General features: G+C 39.6%; 1 protein-coding gene across 4 annotated transcripts in view; it reads right to left on the bottom strand.

Moving 5' to 3' along the window:
* LOC145990968 (nucleobindin-2-like) overlaps window positions 1-24,481 on the bottom strand; it is a 46,223-nt gene that overhangs the window by 14,209 nt on the left and 7,533 nt on the right. For all 4 annotated transcript variants that reach the window (XM_083126555.1, XM_083126558.1, XM_083126557.1 and 1 more), the window contains exons 4-7: window positions 23,828-24,046; window positions 18,080-18,253; window positions 2,422-2,524; window positions 145-325 (exon numbers count right to left, since the gene is read on the bottom strand). In XM_083126555.1, coding sequence (XP_082982681.1) covers window positions 145-325; window positions 2,422-2,524; window positions 18,080-18,253; window positions 23,828-24,046 — 677 coding nt within the window. The remainder of the gene's footprint in view (window positions 1-144; window positions 326-2,421; window positions 2,525-18,079; window positions 18,254-23,827; window positions 24,047-24,481) is intronic.

Genomic DNA, 24,481 nt, shown 5'->3' with positions numbered 1-24,481 from the left:
ATGTTCTTTGGATAAAATAATGTGTCAAGCTATTGTCAAGTACACTTTGTGTTCTATTTTAATGCTTTTACTACACACTGATATTTTTAGTTTATTGTTATTTCTACACAAAACAAGGACTAATAAAGGTAGTTCTCTTGTTACCTGATTAGCTGATCCTTGTTTGTATCAGATTCATTGAAGACGTGCTCTCTCATTCTCTCCATCTCTTCTATTCTTTCCCGCATATCATCCTCAGGAGCATTAGGATCATACATCTTATCCAGTTCCTTCTGGAAAAGAGCCTTCACTTCATCAGTGTCCCAAAAACCGTTTCCATCAAGATCTGGAAGCAACAAGATCTACACTGTACATGGGCACTTAACTGCGGTCATATCAAATGAGTATAAAATGACAACTACCACAGAAAACCAATTACAGTGAAATCAGTTATATATTTCACGATAGAACATTTTCACACACACAAGATCATGTGACTAAAACATTCAAGTCATTTCTCCAAAGCAACTACTGTACTGATATTTTTTTATTGTTCCTTTTTTCGTTTATGTATGTGTAAATGCATGAAATACTTGAACTACAAAGCCGTATGTTTGTCACAAAGTTCTATTTTTTGATTGATTGATTGATTGACTTTATTATAATTCACTTTTCTGTCACTTTTGGCTAATCGCGAAGCTGAGGATGAATAGTGATAAGATGAAATGGATGGAAGAACCAATCAGAAACACAAGGACGGCACACAACATGAGCCCCATGTAGTATTACACTGGCTGAGAGTCCAGGAGCCTACCCTGCAAAATGCAGACGTGGAAGGGAGGTTGACATTTGGGTGTCTTCGTAAAGGGTCAACCCTTATACCCCAAAATTTGATTTGAGGTTTTAAATAAATTTGAGGTAATTTAGTCTTTCAGAGGAAAGACCTGGTTCTTATGAAAGAAAATAAGACTGGTATCCCTCCACCCCATTTATCAAAGTTTGTTTTAGATCCATTTTATGCTCAGACTATAGACTGATTGGGACTGAACCTACAGCTTAAAGTGGGATCCAATGTGTTGCTGTGTAACGTTGCTCCAGCAGGGACTGAACCCAGGACCCTTTCATTAAAACAACCAATGGTGCAACAGTCTGTGAGGGTCAGCAGAGGTGCGCGATCAACCAACCAGTTACAGAGTGAAACGTTGAGAGATTGAAGAGTCCGCATTTATTGTTGTAGGTTTCCTATGACCGGTTACGCTACTCACTTGTAACTCCCAAATTTCCTCACGATGGAAACTCTCAGAAGAAAAGTTGTAACTGTTTCTGATCCATATTCAATCTTCACATTAGGTTAATTTCTCTCCTCAACTACAAGGAAAATGAACCTTATGTATCTAGTAGATTTGGACCATACAATTTCACTCACTCAAATCACTCAAAATGCCTTGGAATCGATTCGGCAACTGAATGAATGCATAACCGATGTGTGCAACCGATTGGAATCAACCGATGAATTGGTTACAAATCGACTGTGGACAGATTGAAAGGTTTCCAGAATAATATATAATTGATAAAAAAGATCGAATATCTCGAAATATTAAAATAATCAAACTAATCGATTATGCCCATCACTATTCTACAGTGTTCCAATCTTGTCCTCTTTATCCTAACATTCTCCACTCTCTGCTCTTTCCTTTGGCCTTACTCCCAAAAACGAAATCCTGACCAGTTTCCTGAATTTTACATTTTTGAGCTAACACCAGTTTCCTGCATTTTACATTTAAGTTTCTGAGCTAACACCTTTATTCCATGTTATTCGGCTGGAATAATAATTAATTAACCTTTTGCGGAAGAAATTTCCGAATTTCGTCACAATGGTGGGTGGTCACCAGTCCCATACACTGGGCGAACTCTAAGGAGAAAAGTTGTTACACTACCCCTCCCTGCCTCCCACGGAGAATTGAACCAGTGTGCCTCCCATAGCCCAAGCCAAAAGTCTGATGCCTTCAATTGCATGACCACGCTGTGGGACACTCCTACATTAATTACATTGACAATAAATAGCTGTTCATCTTGTAGGTTAGATTGCTTTATATCAGTTGCATTTTTTTCTAAATAAATGCCAGGTGTATTTTGTTGCTTCTAACAACCATAGTTTGATTGGATTCTATCGGAGCCCGCAACTCACTATTTTTTATGACTTCAGACATTTTCGCTATGGGCTGAGGATGAAGCAGTGCCAGGCATATCATCTCTACAAGATACACACACACTCACACACCTTAATTTCTTCTTGAAGGTTTTAAAAAAAATAATAAACAGAATAAATTTGAACAATGAGAAAGTGAATTTGACTTTGTGTAATACATACTACACTGTCTATGTGAAACATGTCTGAAAGAAAGCAAGAATACATCAGGTGAATGAGAGCTGTATACTCACCATGGAGATAGAAGAATGTCTTGGGGTTGAAATCTTCTGGGCTCATATGATCCTGTTCTTCCCACACCTCTTCCAATTGTGGTTTGCTTCCAGGGTGATGCAACTGGAGACAAAGTTAGTAGATACATCAATAGATATATATATATATATATATTATATTTTTTGAGTTTCGGGTTCTTTCAGTTCTTCGATTATCCAAGAAATGGAGTTAAGAATAAGACATAATTTGTAACACAAACAAAAGTGTATAATTCAGGAACACAGTAACAGAACAAGTACAACAACTTACATATTGGTATAAATGAAAGAAGTCTCGTCACGAAGAACGGCTATGATTTTGAGACATACATGAGAGAAGCAATACACAGACTGATCACGAACAACATTTAATAACCAGGTCTGGCATTCAAGTTCAATCGGCATATGACACTCCCCCCCCCCTCCCTTTGGTTGAAGAGACTCCCATTTCATGGAGTTTGCCCATAGCGGTCAGGCGGTCGTCTTGGTCTCTGTGATCTCCTAACTTGTTGATTGTCGCAGGTCGCATTTGGAGGTTCCACTAGATCTTCAGTAGTAGGTACTGGGAGATAGTCCTCCTCTCTAACAAGCACTGGGTTGTTTCCACGCGATCGACTTTGATTTCGGACAAGGATGTCTTTTCCAACCTTGTCGGGATACTTCTTGATCCCCGTGAGATGAACAACAATCAGGTCATTATCTACAATCACCTTCACCATCTTTCGGCCCATCAATTTAACAATTTCTCCGATTTTGTACTTGGACCCATGGCTGAATTGTTTCTTGTGACGTTCCACAAGTACCTTTTCCCCCGGCATAAACGGAACGGGACTAATAGGCTGATTCTTGGAACCATTTGACGTGTCAAAAGCGGAAATGTCTGTTCTTGGCCGAAACTTAAGCAAACGTTCTGCTGGACTATGCCCGTGTACTGGAGTATTCCTTAATCTGCCTAAAAGCTCAAGAACGAACTTGTCCATCTCTCTCAACGTGATGCATGAACGATTTGAAAAGTTCTTTTCTAGTAAGTTCTTCACCACCCCAACATTCCTTTCAGCTAGACCATTTGATTGGGGGGTGTACGGAGCTGAGTGAAGAAGCTTGATATTCCTCTTTGAGCAATAAGAGTTGAACTCTGAAGATGCAAATGGTTGGCCATTGTCTGCAACATAGGTTTTCGGATATCCAAAGCATGATGAAAATTCATTTAAATAACCAAACATGGTGTCAAATTGCATATTCTTCACTCTCCACACAGATATCCAATGAGAATAAGCGTCAACCAGCAACAGGAAATTCATGTCTGAGAAATGGAAGAAATCAAGATGAACACGCTCAAAAGGCTGCGATGCAATAGGCCACATTTCGAATGCGGTACCCGGTACGTTCGGCCTGTTATTGTATCGCAAACATGTGTCACATAAAGACGTGACCCTCTCAATATCTTCGTTCATCGTGTTCCAGAAGAACGATGAACGAGCTATTTCCTTCATTTTGCATGTTCCCTGGTGGAATTTGTGCAACAGAGTTAGGACACTTTGGATACACGATTCAGGTACGACCAGTCTTTCGCCCACGAAAATACATTCCTTCTGTATGTGGACATCATATCGCCTGTCGAATATTTTTCTGAGAGGATGACCTTTTGTTCTCCCGATGAATTGTGGCCATCTCCCTTGAACACATTCGAAGACTTTAAAAAGCTCAGGATCATGTTGTGATTCCAGCGAAATGCGCGTCAACACCGAAGATTCAATAAGATTAAGGACAACCGGCTCAGCTGTCAACTGACATGCGAAATCATCATAATAATCATGAACTGGATCGTCTGCAACAGAAATTCTAGACAGCACATCAGCCAACTCAACATGAGGCGTGTAAACAGTTTTGAAGTCATATTCTTCCAATACTAACTTCCATCTGTTGATTCTGCTGATAGCTAAAGCAGGCAGGTTACTTCTAGGATCCAGCAGGTGAGATAAAGGTTTCGAGTCGGTGAACGCAACAAAATGTCGTCCAATGAGATACTTGTGAAAGTATTTGACTCCACGGACTAATGCAAGTGATTCCCTTTCCAATTGAGTGTAGTTCCTTTCCGCAGCGGATAAAGTACCGGCCATACACATGATAGGTTTTAGGACTCTGTTTATCTTGTGCAATATGGCTGCTCCCGTAGCGGTAGGAGATGCATCCGACATGAGGTATAAGTCTTTGTAAGGATCATATACAGTACGTACTAAGTCCTTAGATAGCAGATTCTTGACATCCTGGAATTCCTTCTGATGAACATCTGTCCATGACCAGCGCACCCCATTCTTCAACAAATCATATAAATTGGCAACACAGTCAGCTAGGTTTGGCAGGTACGAAGCGTAATACGTGACCATACCGAGGAATGACTTCAATTCGCCAACATTAGTGGGTGGCTTACATTGAGTTATTTTATCAAGGTTTTCTTTCAGAGGACGAATTCCCTCCTGTGAAAGAGAATGGCCCAGATACTTCACATTTTGCACAAAGAACACAGACTTTTGTTCATTTATGTGGACGCCATATTCGGAGAAAAGATTCAGCACCTTTCGTGCATTATCATTGCACTCCTCAAGAGTAACTCCTCCTACTAAAATGGAAACCTTGTCTACACCCATCAAAATCTGCTCCATCGTGGCTTGGAAAATGGCACTGGCAGAGTTTACTCCGAAGAGAAGCTTCAACTGTCTGAATAACCCGAATTCCGTGTTGAAGACAAGGACCTTCTGAGCCTGTAGAGATAGGCGTAACTGAAGGTAAGCCCTTCGAAGGTCAAATGAAACGAACCAACTGCAACCAACCATCTTGTTGAAAAGGTCCTCTATTTTAGGTAACGGATGTCCCATCTTCCAAAGTTGCGGATTTACAGTGTTCTTGTAGGACACACATAGCCTTAATTCACCGTTTTTCTTACGAACAACAACAAGAGGAGAAGCCCACGATGATGATTTGATAGGTTCAATGACTCAGTCACTAACCAACTTCTGTAATTCATCCTTGACTGGTTTCTTAAGCGAATACGGGACGTCGTAATATCTCTTGAACACTGGTGTAGCATCGTCTTTCAATAGCAAGTCTATCTCGAAGCGCTTGATCGACTTGGACATGTCACCATCAAAAGGTATAGGAAAATCTTTCCTCAGATTCGCAACCAGTTCCTTTATTGCTGATGATTCAACAGTAGTTGCAACCATCTGAGGAACATGTGAAACAAAAATGTTTCGCCATTCAGGCATGAAAATATCAATCCAAGATAAACCCATAATCGAACGATTCAATTTTGTCTTTACAACAATCATATCTAAGTTATGTTTCATTCCTTGAAATACAACTTCAACATTAACTTTTCCTAAAACACCAAGATTATTACCATTTGCTGCTTTCAAGATGATAGGAAAATTGTTTATAGTGCAACCTCGCAATGAAGACTCAAATTATCTACTGTCAATTAAAGTATAAACAGAACCTGTATCCACTAGGAATAGAATCTTAGAATTGTTGACTTGTAAGTCGATAACGATCCCTGTGTATGCCAAACAGATTCACTTTCTTTAGTAACGAAAGTAGTGAAAATTTCTGGACACTGAGCGTTACATTCGATACCAGCGGCACTGTAATCAACAAATTTAGATTTTTGTTCTTGAATATCTGCAAATTTGTGATCTATGGGAATGCACGGCACATTAAAATCTGAATAATCAATGGATGATTCTCGGATTATATGTTTGAAATTGCTGTGATTATTATTAGATACAATCGTAGGTTTTGAATTAGCTGGAACATTGATAGATCTTTCATTGAATTTGAATTTGAAGTTAAAATTTTGGGAGCGTCAGCACTTAGGCTATTTTGCTCCCGTCACATTATACGGGGTCCAGCCCCTTATCATTACAAATAACAACTCTAACGTTGAATAATTAAAAATCTTAAAATGTTCTGACTTATGTTAAAAGCTGAGGCTGTAAATGGGCACTCAGCACACACAAGGACAAGAAACAGGACAACACACACAAAATTATACTGGCCATAGTGCCAGTCGCCAGAGCCTCGTTAGTCTTTAGTCCAGGGTGCACTACGTGGAAGTGAGGTTGACCTTGGGCGCCTACGTGGAAGGTACCCCTTACACCCCAGATCTTTCATTGATACGTGTGTTCAGCACAATGTTTGTGCTAGAAACCAATTTGTTTTTGTTAGAATTGTTATATTCTCTCTTCTTGCAGGCAGTTAAGAAATGATTTTTCTTTTTACAATATCTGCAAGTAGCCCCGAAAGCTGGGCATTTCCCGTTAGGATGAAAAGAATTATAATTAGCACACAGTTTACCAGAATCATTGTTTGATTTGTTACCAATATTCCTTGTATCAGTTCTATTTTGTCTGATGTTCATTCGAAGATTGCCCTTGTACCTGTTTTGGATTTGCGAAGTGAATTCAGTCGGAGTTTCAGAATGTTTCACAGCATTCTTTGAGTGACTTTGGTTAACAATTCCCTCATTTAATTCTAGCTCGTTGAGATACAGGGCCGTATCTATTGCCTTTTCCAAGGTCAAATCAGGATCTGATAACAGTCTATTTCTAACGCGCACACTTCTCATACCAAGAATAAATACGTCGCGACACATTGAATCAATAATATCACCAAAATCACATTTTGAGGCTTGCTCTTTGATTTGCACAATGAAATCAGGAATGCTTTGATTATCTTTCTGTTTAATAAGAAAAAACTTATGCCTTTCAGGTACGAGATTCTTCTTGGGCTCATAATGGCTGATCAATGTTTGTTGAATTTGAGCAAGACTGAGCTCTGATATTGATTTAGGTTGTATGAGATTGTATAAATCAGCATACGTTCTGTGCCCTATTGCTGCTAATAGAACATGTTTAGCCTTATCATTGCGAATGTCTGAAGCTTTGCAGAAATGCTCGAATCTATCGAAGTATTGTTTAATACTTTCCTGCTCCCTGCAGAATTCAGAAAATTGAGACAACTTTTGCATTGTGTACAGAGATTCTTACCTCCAACAGACAGCTTGAAGAACAATCACAAGAAATATGTAGAATTACGAGAAGTAAGTATCAAATTAAGTTTCCAAGATCCTCGTCGCCATTGTTGAGTTTCGGGTTCTTTCAGTTCTTCGATTATCCAAGAAATGGAGTTAAGAATAAGACATAATTTGTAACACAAACAAAAGTGTATAATTCAGGAACACAGTAACAGAACAAGTACAACAACTTACATATTGGTATAAATGAAAGAAGTCTAGTCACGAAGAACGGCTATGATTTTGAGACATACATGAGAGAAGCAATACACAGACTGATAACGAACAACATTTAATAACCAGGTCTGGCATTCAAGTTCAATCCGCATACGACAAAATATATATATATATATAGGATAAAAGGATGGAGGGCCACAATGGCTAAATAAAAAGTGAAAGAGGAGAGAGGAAACGCTCACCAGATGTAGAAAAACTTCAAACTTTCGTGACGATTTGTCACATCATCGGGAGTAGAAAGAAGGTTCATGTAGTGAGCGACAACAGTGTGATAGACATTCAGTCGCAAAGGAGAACAAACTGATACCAGAAGCATATCTTTTCTCTGGAACTTTTTGCCCGCCTTGTTAAAGAAAAATCTTTAAAAGCTAAGGAAAGTTTTAGCCACAAAGTGTACATTATGTGAAGTTGTCTCTCACATAAAAATTCAATTATTGGAATTCCGAAAATGCTTGGAACCCTTTATCTCCTGGATTAATTAGTAGAATCATCATCATCCTTCTCACTTTTCTGCCTCTGGGTGGGTCGACACACGCGAACCGTGGCTATTCACACTTTTAAAGTTTTAACATTCCAAGGAGCAGTTTCTAAGTGGGGAAACAGCATGGTAGTTTGACGTGCACCTGTAATGGGTTTTAGATCAACCAGGTAGCTTCTGCAATATCTGTGGAGAGTTGGCCTTTGTAAGGCAGAAGAAGAGGATTCGATCTATCATGAAGAAGTATACTACAAACATTACCTTGGAATCGACCAATATAATCTCCACCCCAGCACAAACATTACTAAATTTAGGCAAACGTGCCTATTTTTAAACTGACAACCTACTGACTGATCGCAACGACGTTAGTGGTTTAATGAACGTTCATACGTTCTTCTGATGTCACAAAGAAACCTGCGAGATATTAGAAGCTAACTAACTAACTCTCTAGCTTCTTAAGCCCAAAGGCTTATGGCTGCAGCAACACAAGTCTTCTATCTGTCCCTATCCTAGGCAAGATCTATCCAATATTTTCCATACTTACCGATTTCCTTTAGGTCCAGGGATATTAGAAGAAATCCATGGAATATAACGAGCATAAGTAGAAGATAACCGGAGACTTCAAGATAGTTGCAATGATATTGGGAATGCAACATGGCTACACAAGTATAGCTGCTTCCTCTGCAAGTGGTACACCCGTGACAGAAGAACCACTACACCAAAGAGAATTAGTCTTATAACCAACCAAAGGTTGGGTATACATCCCCAATACATACAGGAAGCACTCCACTCCAACCAAAGTACAAGGCCAATTCAATTCAGGTAAAATTAATAGGAATAGACATTCCCATATATGTTAAGATTAACAGAAATTAGGCCTAATTAGTAAAAGTATGATAAAACATCAAAATATTAAGTAAATAATAAGCCCCAGACCAAAATTCATGGGTTATCAAAAAGACATCCTTTTTTTGGACAAACAGAATTCAGAGAGCACATGTTGTTTTTCATGCAAATTTTTTATTAAAACAGATATTTTCAGGATAACATTTGTGCAAGCACAAATTAACTTGCTTTCCCTGAAAATAACTCCAAGTCACAATTATATGTGCAAACAAACCACAAAAACATCAAAAAATCGATGTTTTTGGACAAAAGACAATCGGTCTCACAGCACCAGAGCCATCTGGTGAGAGTCAGTGGAACTAGCCCTGACTGGACTGCCATCTATGGGATTTCCCTAGGTACTAGATCAAGGCAAGTAACCCAAGGTGCTGTGGACCAATCAGATGGCTTCATGGGCGTGGCTACCAGACAATGAGACTGTGATAGCTTCTAACATGTGAGGAAGCCATCTTGATTTCACTCTGTGTTGATAGTTAGGATAGTTAACATCGCTCCAAGTTTTGGGCCAGTGTAGGCCAGTGGAGAGAGGACAAAGGAGAAGCCCTTGTGTTCTAACATGTGGAATATCCACTAAGTGCTGGGAAACAGCCCTGTAGTGTATAATATGGATGAATTACAGCACTTGAAGTATCTTAAAGTGCATGAAGCCAATATCCATGAAAATTCGGAAATTTTCAATACCACATGGTGAGGGCAATGAGCCATCAGGAAACCATGATGTCTTTGCATCCAAAGACATCCACGATTATTAGGCCCATCCTTGGTGATATAGCTCCCTGAAACAGTTCATGTGCAAGCCAATACCCATATGTCTTAAGATACCGCTATATTTTTAGTGAAAACCCACCAGAAATTCCCCCATTTATAGTTGGAGTGAAAAGTGTTTGTTTTAAGGCCCATGTGTGATGAGGTGAATGCAGGATATGTAAGTACCATGCTTTTTGTTACCTATTTGTTGGTTCTAAGTGTAAAAACGAACCTATAAGTTTGTGCAGTGCTTGTGTATAGTTAAATATGTTAACATCAGAATATTAAATGTGTCTTTCCAACATCTTGATTTATCAATTCATATTTGGGCGGGTAAGTCCGGGAAGCGTACCTCTCGCTCCGGAATAAATAGGCTGAAAGTCCCTATGATAAACCAGCAATCACTCCTCGGAATGGATGCTGGTCTATTGGGGACATCCTCCATGTTAATGGTCACTGGAGGACAGCGTAGAGCTGCACGGGGATAGGTGCGTCCAGGTTGCATAGCCAGGTAGTTTTGTGGGTTCAATGAAGCCCAAGGTGGGTGAGTAGGTTAGGTTCATCCTTCCTACCACTCGGCAACGTAACCTGGAGGCACGTATCCCTGGACCAGCCGCGTAGACAAAGCCATCCGACTCCCAAATCTACCGTCAGTAGTCTTTGGTCTCCGTTTTGTCTTTTGTCTCCTTGCCGCGCGGATCGCAAGATTATGAGACTCAGTACCGGCACTCCCCAAATATGAATACCAGATCAAGGTCGTTGGAACGGCCAGCAGGTCGTGGGTTCCCACCCAGTGGTAGTGCAAGTTCCCTTAATAACCCCCAACTTGACCTCATTGTAGCAATGCTCCAGGAGCAGGCGAAAGTATCTGAAAACGTTAGTCAGAAACTTGAGGCACAGGGTCAGAAACTTGATGCGCAGGGTCAGAAAATTGATGCTCAGGGTAGGGAATTTGCCAAGGCATCGGCTGAAGTAAATCGGAAACTTGAAGCCGTAAGGACGGAATTCCAGGCCAGACTGGACTCCATCCACAATGCCACCACAAAGACCTCAGAATTGTTGACTAAGCAAGTAGCTACCAACACCAATAGAATTAACCAAATAGAGATCCAGTGTAATGACTTAGAGTCAAGGTTAGATAGGGATTTTACACAAGTGTCAAGCCAGATTTCGGAACTGAGGGAACTCGTTAGCGAAGTGCAAGGCGGTGACAATCAGACCACCACAGCTCAGATTCTAGGGAGGTTAGATGCCCTAGAAAACATATGCAGAGAGCTCACTTGCAGTGACCACATGGTCACGATCGAGAACAGGGTTCTCGAGCAAGTGAGAAAAGAAATGCCGAACTGCCAGGCGGAAGGCCGCAGATCGAATGAATGCATTTTCGAGGGCCAAGTCACTGAGCAGCGCACCTCCTCACAACAAAGGGTCTGACGATGCAAGCCTGATGAGGATTCTTGCTTGCCTGGAAGGGATGGAGAGACGAATTACTCAGTCCGCCCTTCCACTGACGTCAGTTACCATGCCCGTCTCATCTGCAAGGAATGTGTCTGTTCACCATGCCTTGCACAAAGCTAAACGAAGACCTAAGGGTTACGAAAGCTCTGACCAGAGTAGTGGCTATGTGTCTCCCCCTAACAAGTACCACCCACTTGGTAACTCGCCGGAGTCCAACTCCGAAAGCTCGGATGCCGAAGTCCGCAGCCAGAGGAAGAGGAAGAACCGGAGGAGGAACAAGAGCAAACCTAGGGTTAGGTTTGCTGATCTCAAACAGCTCCCAACCTTTAACGGGCAGGGGAACAGGCTGGCCTCCGATTTCGTGCAGGAGTTTGAGAGAGATCTCACTCTCCTGGAGGTAGATTTGGCGGATGCCCTCCAAATAATCTCGTTCTGTCTACGGGACGAGGCAGGGCAGTGGTACGAGAGGAACGAACGGAAGTTCAAGTCCTACTCCGATTTCAAAAGGCAGTTCCTCTCATATTTCCAAGGGGATGGGTGGAGAGCTTCTTCCCTTGCGAAGGCTCTCAACGAAAGGTACAACCCATCCCAGCACAGATCAGTGCACAAATATTTCTGGCGCCAAGTCAAAATGATTAGGCTTGCGTTGCCAGAAATCGCCGACAACCAGGTTTTCACCCACGTTGTGCAACAGCTGCCGCGCAGCTTGAAGGACCAGCTAATCCTAGCTCCCTTCGTCTCTCTTCAGGAGGTGGCCAACTCCATACTTCGGTATGAGAGTGTGCAAGTGCCACAATATACTGAGAGGGAAGTTGCAAGGCCAGCACGACCCAATTACGGGAAAACCACGACTCGCATTAACCGGACCTATGTGAGTCGTGGTCAGGGTGAAGCGAGCGGTTCGTCCAAAAAGGAGGACGCTCACATGTGCAAATCTGCGAGGGGCTCCCGGCCTAAGGAGTACCCAAACAGAACCAAGGTAGACCGGAGAAAGGGTGGAACGTTCCAACGTAAGAGTTCCGCCAGCTCACACGGGTCTTCCGAGCATCTCGCTGAGGCGCATCCAAATGTGCACAACCAGGGAAACTAGGTAGGCAACGTCCTGACGTGGGGAAGGGCGATGCCAAACCTAAACCTGTCCCACAATGTTCAGATTCATGCAAGCACACTCCACTGATAAATCAGTATCAGGCAGTGGGTGATTCAATGTTATCACGTCTTGCGCAAAGAAAATTCGGGTATCCTGTCCAAAGAGACAGTGATGGTAATTACCACATCGGACTTTGCATATCTGGACAAACCTCAGCGCAGTTGCTCAGTGCTTTGAGAAGGGAAAAGTGTGTTCATAAAAATGTGTTATTAATGGTATCCACAAATGATATGCTCCGAGGGAAGGACACCAACCAGGTGTTCCGGAACCTCCAGGATATCATTTACACCCTAAAGAGGAAAGGTGCTCAGAAGGTCATTGTTCTGACTCCCCCGCCAGTTCCCAGGTTAGCCAATGAGAACCGACACAGGTTCTGGGCCATGTATGACTCACTAATTGCAAAAATATTATCCCTTGATGATAATAGCAATGTAAGGGTTCTGGATTCCTCATCGAAATTTGTGCACAAGGGCCAAGAAATGAACATGTCGCTGTTCGAAGAAACCATGGGTTACGGTCAAAACATGAGACCTGACCTGGTTCACTTCAGCCCACGAGGTATGGATACCATACTCAACGCACTCGATGAGGTAAAATGGTTCACCAAACCAGGTCACACACCCAAGGGTAAACAAATGGAATCTCAACAGAGCGAGATGAATGCCATTCTGCCCTATGAGCAACCCTCGGGAAACTAGCCAGTGCTATTCTCGCTGGGGGTGATGGTGGCCAGGGTGTAACAATTCCAACTCGGTTAGTAAGCATGGAATTTAATAGTGAGGAAACTCATTGATATATGTTTTGTACATTTTTCACTTCCCCAAAGAATCATAGTAGACAATGGTCCCCAGTTAGGGCCAAGCAATTCACTCAGGAACCCCGTTATGGAACACTTTCATATTCCTACAGGTGAACAAACCGAATGGGATCAGCAATTGTTCATGGCTGTATCCCGGACGGCCGAAAGGCGAAACAAAGCCAACAATAAGGTAAATAAGTCACAGCAAAACCGAACTGTGATCAGAGTGTACGACTTAGTTTTTCTTAAATCCCATCTCCAAAGCAAAGCTCTAGAGGGACAGACCCACAAATTATTCCACACCTTCTTCGGTCCATTAGTTTGTAGTAATCAGGTGACGGATAACATATTTAATCTTGTTCATTGTGTTAGCGGTAAGAGCCTACCCAACCAACATGTCAATAACATGAAGTTGTGGAGGTGTAGCTATAAGGTGTATAGTCATTACATTGAGAAGCTCAGACTACTACATCCGGTGTTAGCATCGAGAGTACCTCAAAGAAGTTAATTCAAGCCAAGGGGCCTCTGAATTCAACGAGGACTCAACCTCAATCCCGACGGGGTGCAGCCGTTTCCCTACGACTTGCTTTGTCTGTTGGTAAGACGAGTAACTGCGCACAAATGGCTCCACCCTCGTACCCTTGTGATACTTCCCCATGGAAACTGTAGATGTCTGCTCGTCAGCTCTACGTTTCTTCCTAAACCCGATATCAGTAGGACCTAGGAGAGAAGTACGCGACGGTACGGCTCCTGCGCTATAGTATTAGTCGCATAAGAGGTATTGGTATCCCTCTAGCGCATCCAGGGTAAGACGCACGGATAGGAGTGTACAACAGGTACAAGATGAGGAGAAAAAGCTACACATTTTTTGAACACTAGTATTAATATGTGTTAAAGGTCAGAGGTTTTGTGGATGAGGTTCTGTCTGGTCTGTGACATTCACCCATTTGTACAGAGGGTAGAAAAATTTATGTCAAGATCGTGTAAGGGATTATTTTATCATTGTATGCAAAAGTCAATTTCATTGTTGTGTACAAAAGTATTATCTCGTTGTTTTGTACAAAAGTATTATTTCATTGTTGTATACAAAAGTATTACTTCAGTATTATATGCCAAGGCAATTTCATTGTGGTATAAAGGATAATTTCATTATTGTATACCAGGGCCATTTCTTTGTTGGACACAAAAGTGAGTCCAACCATCATATAGAGATTTATTTCCTTATGAGTGCAAATCTATGCTAGATCACTCACTACCAATCAAGCGAAATATTGTTTAGCAATTATTGGGTATTTGCACTACCGATGGGTTGGGTTCGACCAAACCAGGGTTAGCGGTAATAGAGAGATGCAAGCACCCCCAAACATATAGGGTTGTTTATGAGGAACAACCCATAACCAACAAGGGTAAGGTCAAAGCCTGCGTGTGAAGTGGGGCCAGTGAGTACATCACTCCAACTCCCCCTCAGTGTCACCACAAAACCCCGGAGCAAACATACAAAAGTGCATGGTGTCATAGGCAGAAGCAGACCCCCAAGCATATTATGCCAGGAACCAGAGACAATCTTTTCAGCGTTCCAGCAATATGGGGAAGCAGGGAGTGTGTCAGGGGTTCGTAATCGAACATTGACATCCAGGAACGAACCACCATGACAATCCTACAGACTTCACGCAAGCAGTGCATTCCACAGATTGTTCACAATCCCAATGGGTAGCCAGGTAGAAGCATTGCTCCGCCAAGCGAGCAACAAAAAACATTTGCTGGCAACGGATGCTGCGCAAAGCCAGGCGACAGCATGCTCCACCTAAGGAGATACTGAAGAACAATTGTGAGGTGACCAAACGTGGACCACATACCAAGGTGTATGATGAACAGTTCTTCAAGGTACTGCACCCTCAAGTGAATGAGGGGCAGAGACATTAGATACATGTCTAAAAACTATTATGCAGCTCAGGTCGAGTACAAAAACTGTATTCAGTGCGACAAAGAGCAGACATTATAACCAAAATCATTTATTGAAAACTTTTAAGTGTGTGTTATATTAACCATGTATATACCGTCTAGGAAATCGTTCGATATATCGGACAGAACAATATCTCAAACATATATCCATGTGACGGACAAGAATAAGTGCAAATTTATTTTTTTTCATGTATATGTTCTTTTCGGACCAGCGTGGTCATAACAATTCAGTGTGTATATAAATGTTTTGAGTATGTATTTGGGTATAGTGTAGTAAAGGGTAAAGAAAAATGATCCGCTTCACGTATCCTTTTTCTTTTCCCGAGGGCCCGGGATATGTATAACCAACCAAAGGTTGGGTATACATCCCCAATACATACAGGAAGCACTCCACTCCAACCAAAGTACAAGGCCAATTCAATTCAGGTAAAATTAATAGGAATAGACATTCCCATATATGTTAAGATTAACAGAAATTAGGCCTAATTAGTAAAAGTATGATAAAACATCAAAATATTAAGTAAATAATAAGCCCCAGACCAAAATTCATGGGTTATCAAAAAGACATCCTTTTTTTGGACAAACAGAATTCAGAGAGCACATGTTGTTTTTCATGCAAATTTTTTATTAAAACAGATATTTTCAGGATAACATTTGTGCAAGCACAAATTAACTTGCTTTCCCTGAAAATAACTCCAAGTCACAATTATATGTGCAAACAAACCACAAAAACATCAAAAAATCGATGTTTTTGGACAAAAGACAATCGGTCTCACAGCACCAGAGCCATCTGGTGAGAGTCAGTGGAACTAGCCCTGACTGGACTGCCATCTATGGGATTTCCCTAGGTACTAGATCAAGGCAAGTAACCCAAGGTGCTGTGGACCAATCAGATGGCTTCATGGGCGTGGCTACCAGACAATGAGACTGTGATAGCTTCTAACATGTGAGGAAGCCATCTTGATTTCACTCTGTGTTGATAGTTAGGATAGTTAACATCGCTCCAAGTTTTGGGCCAGTGTAGGCCAGTGGAGAGAGGACAAAGGAGAAGCCCTTGTGTTCTAACATGTGGAATATCCACTAAGTGCTGGGAAACAGCCCTGTAGTGTATAATATGGATGAATTACAGCACTTGAAGTATCTTAAAGTGCATGAAGCCAATATCCATGAAAATTCGGAAATTTTCAATACCACATGGTGAGGGCAATGAGCCATCAGGAAACCATGATGTCTTTGCATCCAAAGACATCCACGATTATTAGGCCCATCCTTGGTGATATAGCTCCCTGAAACAGTTCATGTGCAAGCCAATACCCATATGTCTTAAGATACCGCTATATTTTTAGTGAAAACCCACCAGAAATTCCCCCATTTATAGTTGGAGTGAAAAGTGTTTGTTTTAAGGCCCATGTGTGATGAGGTGAATGCAGGATATGTAAGTACCATGCTTTTTGTTACCTATTTGTTGGTTCTAAGTGTAAAAACGAACCTATAAGTTTGTGCAGTGCTTGTGTATAGTTAAATATGTTAACATCAGAATATTAAATGTGTCTTTCCAACATCTTGATTTATCAATTCATATTTGGGCGGGTAAGTCCGGGAAGCGTACCTCTCGCTCCGGAATAAATAGGCTGAAAGTCCCTATGATAAACCAGCAATCACTCCTCGGAATGGATGCTGGTCTATTGGGGACATCCTCCATGTTAATGGTCACTGGAGGACAGCGTAGAGCTGCACGGGGATAGGTGCGTCCAGGTTGCATAGCCAGGTAGTTTTGTGGGTTCAATGAAGCCCAAGGTGGGTGAGTAGGTTAGGTTCATCCTTCCTACCACTCGGCAACGTAACCTGGAGGCACGTATCCCTGGACCAGCCGCGTAGACAAAGCCATCCGACTCCCAAATCTACCGTCAGTAGTCTTTGGTCTCCGTTTTGTCTTTTGTCTCCTTGCCGCGCGGATCGCAGTCTCAACGAAATTGACAAGTGGGAGAAAAATTATACAGCGTGAGATGTCCCTCCTCCCCCTCTTCACACCAAGCTAGGTGTTACGAAACAATTTGTAAAGGCTATGGACACCACTGGAAGAAGATGTAAGTGTATTTCAAACAAATTGCCTTGTCTTTCACCAGCAAAGTGAAAGAAAGGTACTTTGTGGGACCTCAAATTAGAGAACTTCAGCAAATCCAGAGTTTGAAGCATGTCTAACAAAGGAAAAAGAGCATGGATATAATGTTATATGCAATATAAATTGCAAAAATGTTATTATATTTTTTGAAAATAAGTATTATATAACAATTCTGTGTGTGAATATTGTGTCACGTGTCACATTTATAAATTTTAAACATAATATAATAGGTTTCGAGAAAGGATGATTAAATTATTCCACGAGTTCAATTTCAATTTTCCTTTATTAAAGGGCGAGTTTCAGCCTGCGGCTGTTCTACCAGTTTTCATCTTAAAATTGCATGAATTTTAGATAAAATTAAAATCACGATTACTCGTAAACTATTCCTGACAGAGAAGATCTAAATACAGATTTGAAATCAGTGCAAAATTTGCGATAGGAATCAGAACTTTTTCCTCCATAAAAAAGAAAAAACTTTTTTTTTAGAACAGTGTAATTAATTAACCTTTTGTGGAAGAAATGGCTATGCCTGAGTCATCCTTCATTACATTTATATTAACAGAATTTTGATCTCATATTTTAGTTTTATTACCTACAAAAACCTTGTATATCCCAACATAAGTCCTGAAATAATAGTGTCAGAAAACTATAAGAAAATGTAAATTTCTCACAGTTAAGTGGCCATGTGAACACTACAAGCAAGTACTTACACTTGGGTGTTGTTTATGCTTCTGCTGCTGCTCCTCTAATTCCTTCTGCAATTTCTTCTGGTGCTCTTCATCCAGCAACTTCATCTTTTCCTCTTTCTCATATTTCTTTTGCATCTCATATTCCTTGAATTCTTCCTTCCTCTCCATGTCTGCTTTTTCCAACTCTTTCGTTGTCTGCAATGATATTAAAATAACATTTTGGTTTTAAAAATCATGTAATTTGATTACCTTTAATACAAAATATTTTCTTTGTAAAAAAAGAAAATGAAAATAAGAAAAGGAAAATGTAATATGTAAACTTGCAACACACAAATTTCTCTTCATATAAAATTCAATCATTATTATAGGCAAAAATAGCAAAAATTTTGTGTATGATAATATACGAAATATTAATCATGTAAAACTAAATAAACATGGCAGCTGATATTTTGCAAAGTATCATTTAAAAAAAATTGCCAAAATTCAGCTACAAAGACTATAAAAAATATTGTAAGTTACAATTATATAGTACATCCAGAATGTATTTTTATAAATATTTATTTATATGCTTTAGTTACTGTTCAAACATTTTACAAGGGCATTTGCCAGAAAAAGAAGTCCTATAAAAAAATATGTATCTATATGTACGGTGCTGAAAAACATACAAGCATTTTAAGCATGCTTTTTAAATAAAATTAAAAAATTAGATTCAAATTAAAAACTCATCAGGTAATGAAATGAATGTAAAGCTTGCCGTAGGAGCTGGATTTACTACTAGAATATAATTTTGGTCACTGATCTACTTTATCCAATTTTTAATTGGTTACTAGAACCTTGGCACATGCTACTTGTCTCGGCAATAGCCAGTGCACATAAAATTCACTCTTTTATACAGCATATCCACAAAAGATTCAATTGAACTTTGTATTTAGATGTGAGTTGATGCCGATACATTTATTGATTCCCACCGACATTTGGAAGTTGTAACAATCTTACTTGTTCAGGATGCTTATGAACATTAATATAATGGTATTCTATTGGAACCATACAGTATCGATCTACCATAGTTTTACTATAAATTTTAATAATAAAAATAAATAAATAAATAAAACAGCTGTCATTTCACTGCAAAATCTATTTCTTCCACACAATACTGACACAAAATAAGCTTAAATTTTTAACTTTGAACAATTTCCCGATTATTTACATTCTGTGAAACTCTTCATGTGACATTTTGTATACTTGGACTCCGGAAAAGTATCTGCTAGCATTGGTGATTAAACTCAAATGATTACTGGCCTCCACAATGGTGTAGTGGCAGCATCCTCACATTGTAATCAGGGGTCCCAGGTTAAATACCCGGTGTAGGCACATAGTGGTTCGGATCTAACTTTAAGCTGTAGATCCAGTCCAAATTTGCCTTTCTGTGCATAAAGTAGACTTCAATAAAAACATAAGAAAATAACGATTCTGGCTTGATTCCACTTGTATGCTATATTTCCTTCATGCTAAATTCATGTTTCTTTATGTAAATAGTTCATGTCTAAATTTTACTATTCTCGCATTACTACAGCAGCATACATACAAATATTGTCCGACCTACACACAATCGAAAGATACATTTTCAGAAATAATAAGATCAGTGAGGATTCTTTTAAAATTTCTTAAGATTGGGTGCCATCCTTTATTATCTGTATCACCTCCTTATTCAATACTTATTAGTTGGTCCCAGGACTTTATGTTATAACATATTTTTTATTTTGCATCTGATTGAATCAGCAGAAATAGCTGATAACTTGATTAGGCATATTTTGACATTTTACCAATTTCACATATTTTCAATGCATTTCTTCAATTTTCTCTTAAGACATATTTCTGTATAATTTAGTAATAATCTTGCATATAATCGGTCATTTTATAATTTATTCTTCATATCTTTAGCGCAACAGATAGTTTATATTATGGATGGCAGGATAAGGAAGTTATGAATGAAGAAATTAAAAGCAGATGTATTTTCTTACCAACTAGTACAGAACAATAATACCCACTCATTTTTTTATCTCGCCAAAAACGGAGCTGTGCAAACATTATTGAGGGAAAAACGTTCTCCGTCATTCTTGTGTGAGCATGAGAACTACCGGACAGGTAATAAAGTTTCAATAGATCTCATTGCTTTACCTTTTTTTCGCTTCTCGAAAAAATCAGTCAAAAGTAAAAATAACATTTGGTACTTTACAGCGCCCCACTCCCACTAAAATGTGGTTTGTGTATTGATTGTTGCCTCAAGATGGTATGTGCATTGTGGAACAGAAATAATATCCAGTGTACATGTTCTGACAAAAAATTTGTAGGCTGCTTTTCAGATTCTATAGTTAAGAGCTGCCTTAAAAAGTTGTGTTTGTGTATTTATTGCCTAGATTTAATAGAGCTGTAGCGACCTGCCAATTATGCTTTAGTTTCCGCATAGGTTTGATACAATAGGAAATGAAACAGGAAAATTGCAGTGAATCTCTCAATATTTTCAGTAATTTCCCACTACATTCTTCAGTTAAAGGGAGACTGACCATTTAATACCCCACCCCACCCTAGTCAATCTTCCCTGGAAGATTCTGACTTCCCGTATGATGAGAAATTTTCCAATTTTTATGACAATTACATACATATTATGCAGTTTTATACAACATAAAGATCAGGGCCCTAGTTAGTAGCATTTGAATTTGACAGGTGAAGTGATATGTCTTGCTTATTTGGTTGCCAATTATGCTATGTAAGTGGAACATCTACATGGTTAAAACCGTATTCGTTGGCTGCTCACAGGATTGGACACAGAAAACCTGTAGCATGCACATATGTGGAGTGGGGGGGGGGACTTGGCAAGTAGTAAAATGAAATAAGTAAAATCGCAGTCGGTTGTACAATGTGAAATTTGCTTATTATTTTTGCTATACAAGATGATAAGGATACAATTGGGATGAATCACTTCTGTATTGACAATGTCTGCAAAAATTAATGTATAATAAGATTGATTGATTTAATGATTTAAGTCCATTTTATGCACAGTAAGGTTAATCGGGACTGGACTTACAGTTTAAAGTGGGATCCGAACCACCGGGACCCCTTGATTACAAGGCCACTACGCCATAGTGGAGACTAATGTATAATAAGAATAATAATCAGCATATGCATGAAAATAGTATTCTGAGTGTTCATATTCCAACAGTAGTCTCTTTATTTTGAGTCCCAGGGCCTCCCACGTGGTGCAGTGGTAGCGTCATTGCCTTGTAATCAAGGACTCCCAGGTTCGATACCCGGTGGAGGCACAAGTGGTTCGGATCCCACTTTAAACTGTAAGTCCAGTCCCGATTAGCCTTACTGTGCATAAAGTGGTCTTAAAACAGCAACTCAAACCAATTTTGGGTCCCACACCGTCGCCATGTGGTCTAAGGCATTATGTAATTTATTTATTTACATAAATTAACCCAACAGGCTGATGCCCAGTTAGAGAGTTCATGTTACAGGTTATCATACATGCTTCAGTGAGCGTTATTTGAGTGTGTTTTCATTACATTGTTTTTAAATTGAATATATGGCATACAGAACAAATCAAAATTTTTGTTAACATTTTCTAAGGCATTGTAGAGCAGACTTATTCTCCAGATAGGAGATATTTTGACAATGTTTCTTCGTGCTCTATTCACAAAAAATGTTTGATGATTGGGTCGCGTCTTGTTGTTAGGAACACAATTTAAATTTTGAGATCCGAAGAGGAGAGCAAAGTTTCCCATTAAACATTTTCCAGAGCAGCAATAGGTCGTGGACTGTCCTTCGATCGTCAAGCCTGTGTATTCGGAGCTCGTCAATTAGATTATTGTACAAATCAAATCTGGGATAAGTACCTTCAAGTTTGTACTTCATGTAACGTAACATTTTTGATTGTACTCGCTCTATTTTTGTAGTCTGTACTATACTGTCAGTGTTCCGTATAACAGACCTGAATTCAAGTTTTGAGCATACTGAAGAGTAATATAATACCTTAAGGGTTTGGGTGTCTCGAAAGCCTCTGTCCATTCTAATAATGAACCCGATAAGTTTGTAAGCGTCGCTTATTACTTTGTTAATATGGTGAGTGAAAGTTAGCTTATAGTCAAAATAAATTCCTAGGTCTTTAGCAGTTTGATTTTTTAAGATTGATATTATTAATTTTCTATTGAAAATTTAAGACCGTTCTTTGTTTAGAATAAGTAACAGAATAGCATTTGGCTGCATTCAAAGAAAGACTGTTGCATAAGCACCACATACTCAATCTATTTATGCCTTGTTGTAGACAAACACAGTCTACAATACTTTTTATTTTTTGGAAAAATTTTAGGTCTGCAAATAGCAGTATCCTAGAATTAATCAAGTGTTCTGGTAAGTTGTTAATTAATAGAAGAAATAGAAGAGGTCCTATGTTGGACCCTAGAGGTACTCCGGAACGTACTAGAAATTTGCCGGATGTGTGACCTTTATACGAAATATATTGTTTTCTATTCATTAAGTATGATGCCATAAGTTTCCTGAGGGGAAGGGAAAAGTTGAAAGTGCCCAATTTACTTAGTAGTACATCATGATCTACAGTGTCAAAGGCTTTGGAAAAATCTGTATATATTACATCCACCTGGCCCCCATCATCTAGTACTGTGCTTACGTAATGCAGTTTTTCACCAAGGTTTGTTTCTATTAAGCAGTTGGACAAAAAGCCATGCTGGAATTCAGACAAAGTTTCCTTGACATGGTTATATATGTGGCAATACAAGACTTCCTCAAATATTTTAGCAGGGGCAGATAAAAGAGCTATCAACGATGGTTTTGTATGTTTCTGTTCTCTGAGGATTTCGGTACTGGACATACACCGTTTGGGAAACGGCATACAAGATAAAATCTGATTGTAGATAATAAAGAGTGGATTTTTAAAAATGTCTACACATCCTTTGAAGATGTAGGGTGGGATTTTGTCTGGTCCAGCAGACTTCTTTGGCTTTAATTTTTTCACAGAAACTTCAATTTCAGTCAAACTGATCACCTGAATGTTGAAGGAATCTAACGTTTTGCACTCTGTGTGCCCATCCATCATGCTTTGGGCTCCAGCTATGGGATGCACGCAGGTTCGAGTCTCCTGCGGGAGACGCAACAATTTTTCTTCTGAGATTTCGACCTGTGCATGGAACTGGTGGCCACTCATCATCATGTGGGAAGCTACGAATGAGTAGTGTACCTCGGTCACGGAAACCAACAAGAATGCCTGGGGATTCGTTGTGCTTAACACACGTCACCCCGTAACTGGTTGGATCTCCCACCCTGGCAGTCAGTATGTAGGCCCTGGTCCTCACAGGCTTTTGTGCCACATGTTAAGTCTTTCTATTTTGGCATTAGGTTCGTTGATAGAACAGCCATTTCTTATATAAGTTTTAGTGGTGTTCATTACAAATAAACTAGGTAATGTATGTTTCCTCTTGAATCTGTTTATGTATTCATCTAAGAATCATAATATTCATTATCATACCTACTTTAATAAAATTCATTATTATAAATATACCTATTACCCTTAATAAAATTTACTATTATTATTACGTGTGAGGCATTTGGTATGCATGCAAGGACCCTTCACTGCTGTCAAATGAGTCTGAAAACAGGAATATCTAGCCTGGTAGCTAGTTCAGCAGTCAGTTGTCGTTTTAGTGGAAAATCTAGCTCTGTGGGAAATAGAAACATCTGAATAAACTAAAATACCTGCACGATCAATTTTCTCAAATCATCGATTTCAAAGGTGTGAGGATTCTTGTGATCCAAATGCTGAGGGAGTTTCAGCTTTTTCTGAATCCCTTTGTTGGTCTCATATTCCTGGATGGCAAAGTGTCGCAAACGCTCCAGCTCCTGCCTCTTCAGTTCATCCAGTTTCGTTCGCACGTTGTGGTTTACGAACTCCAGTTCTTTTGCTATTTTCCCTGTCTGAAAAAGAAAGAAATCGCACTTCACAACAAGTTTCTAAATTACACTGAGCAAAAGTACCTTGAATATCACTTATCTCTAAGAAATATAAGCCTCTCATGCAATTATTGTGCTTTGAAATGAATAGGCTCAAATGCTCTCTTGCTAGAGTGTTTACTTTGCCCACATAAGAATTAACATGACCCTGCACAAAAGCCTGATTTATGATGATTTTGCTGCTACAAGTACTAAAATATAAACGGTACATTTGGCATGGATCTATAAATTATAAATTAATGAATCGACACAATCATAAGTATTTGTGTTCAATAGTATGTTGAAATTTTGCTGTGGTGTAGTTTCCTGCACAGTGCAAGATGATTTTGAATTTCAGTTTTGGTTTAAGTCCAGCTCTGATACAGTAATTAGGACTGGACCTACAGTTTAAAGCAAAAT

This window comes from Lepisma saccharinum, chromosome 8, assembly GCF_977018435.1.
Source record: "Lepisma saccharinum chromosome 8, izLepSacc3.1, whole genome shotgun sequence".
NCBI lineage: Eukaryota > Metazoa > Arthropoda > Insecta > Zygentoma > Lepismatidae > Lepisma > Lepisma saccharinum.
The sequence above is the reverse complement of the archived record's forward strand: the minus strand, read 5'-3'. Positions and strand labels throughout refer to the sequence as shown.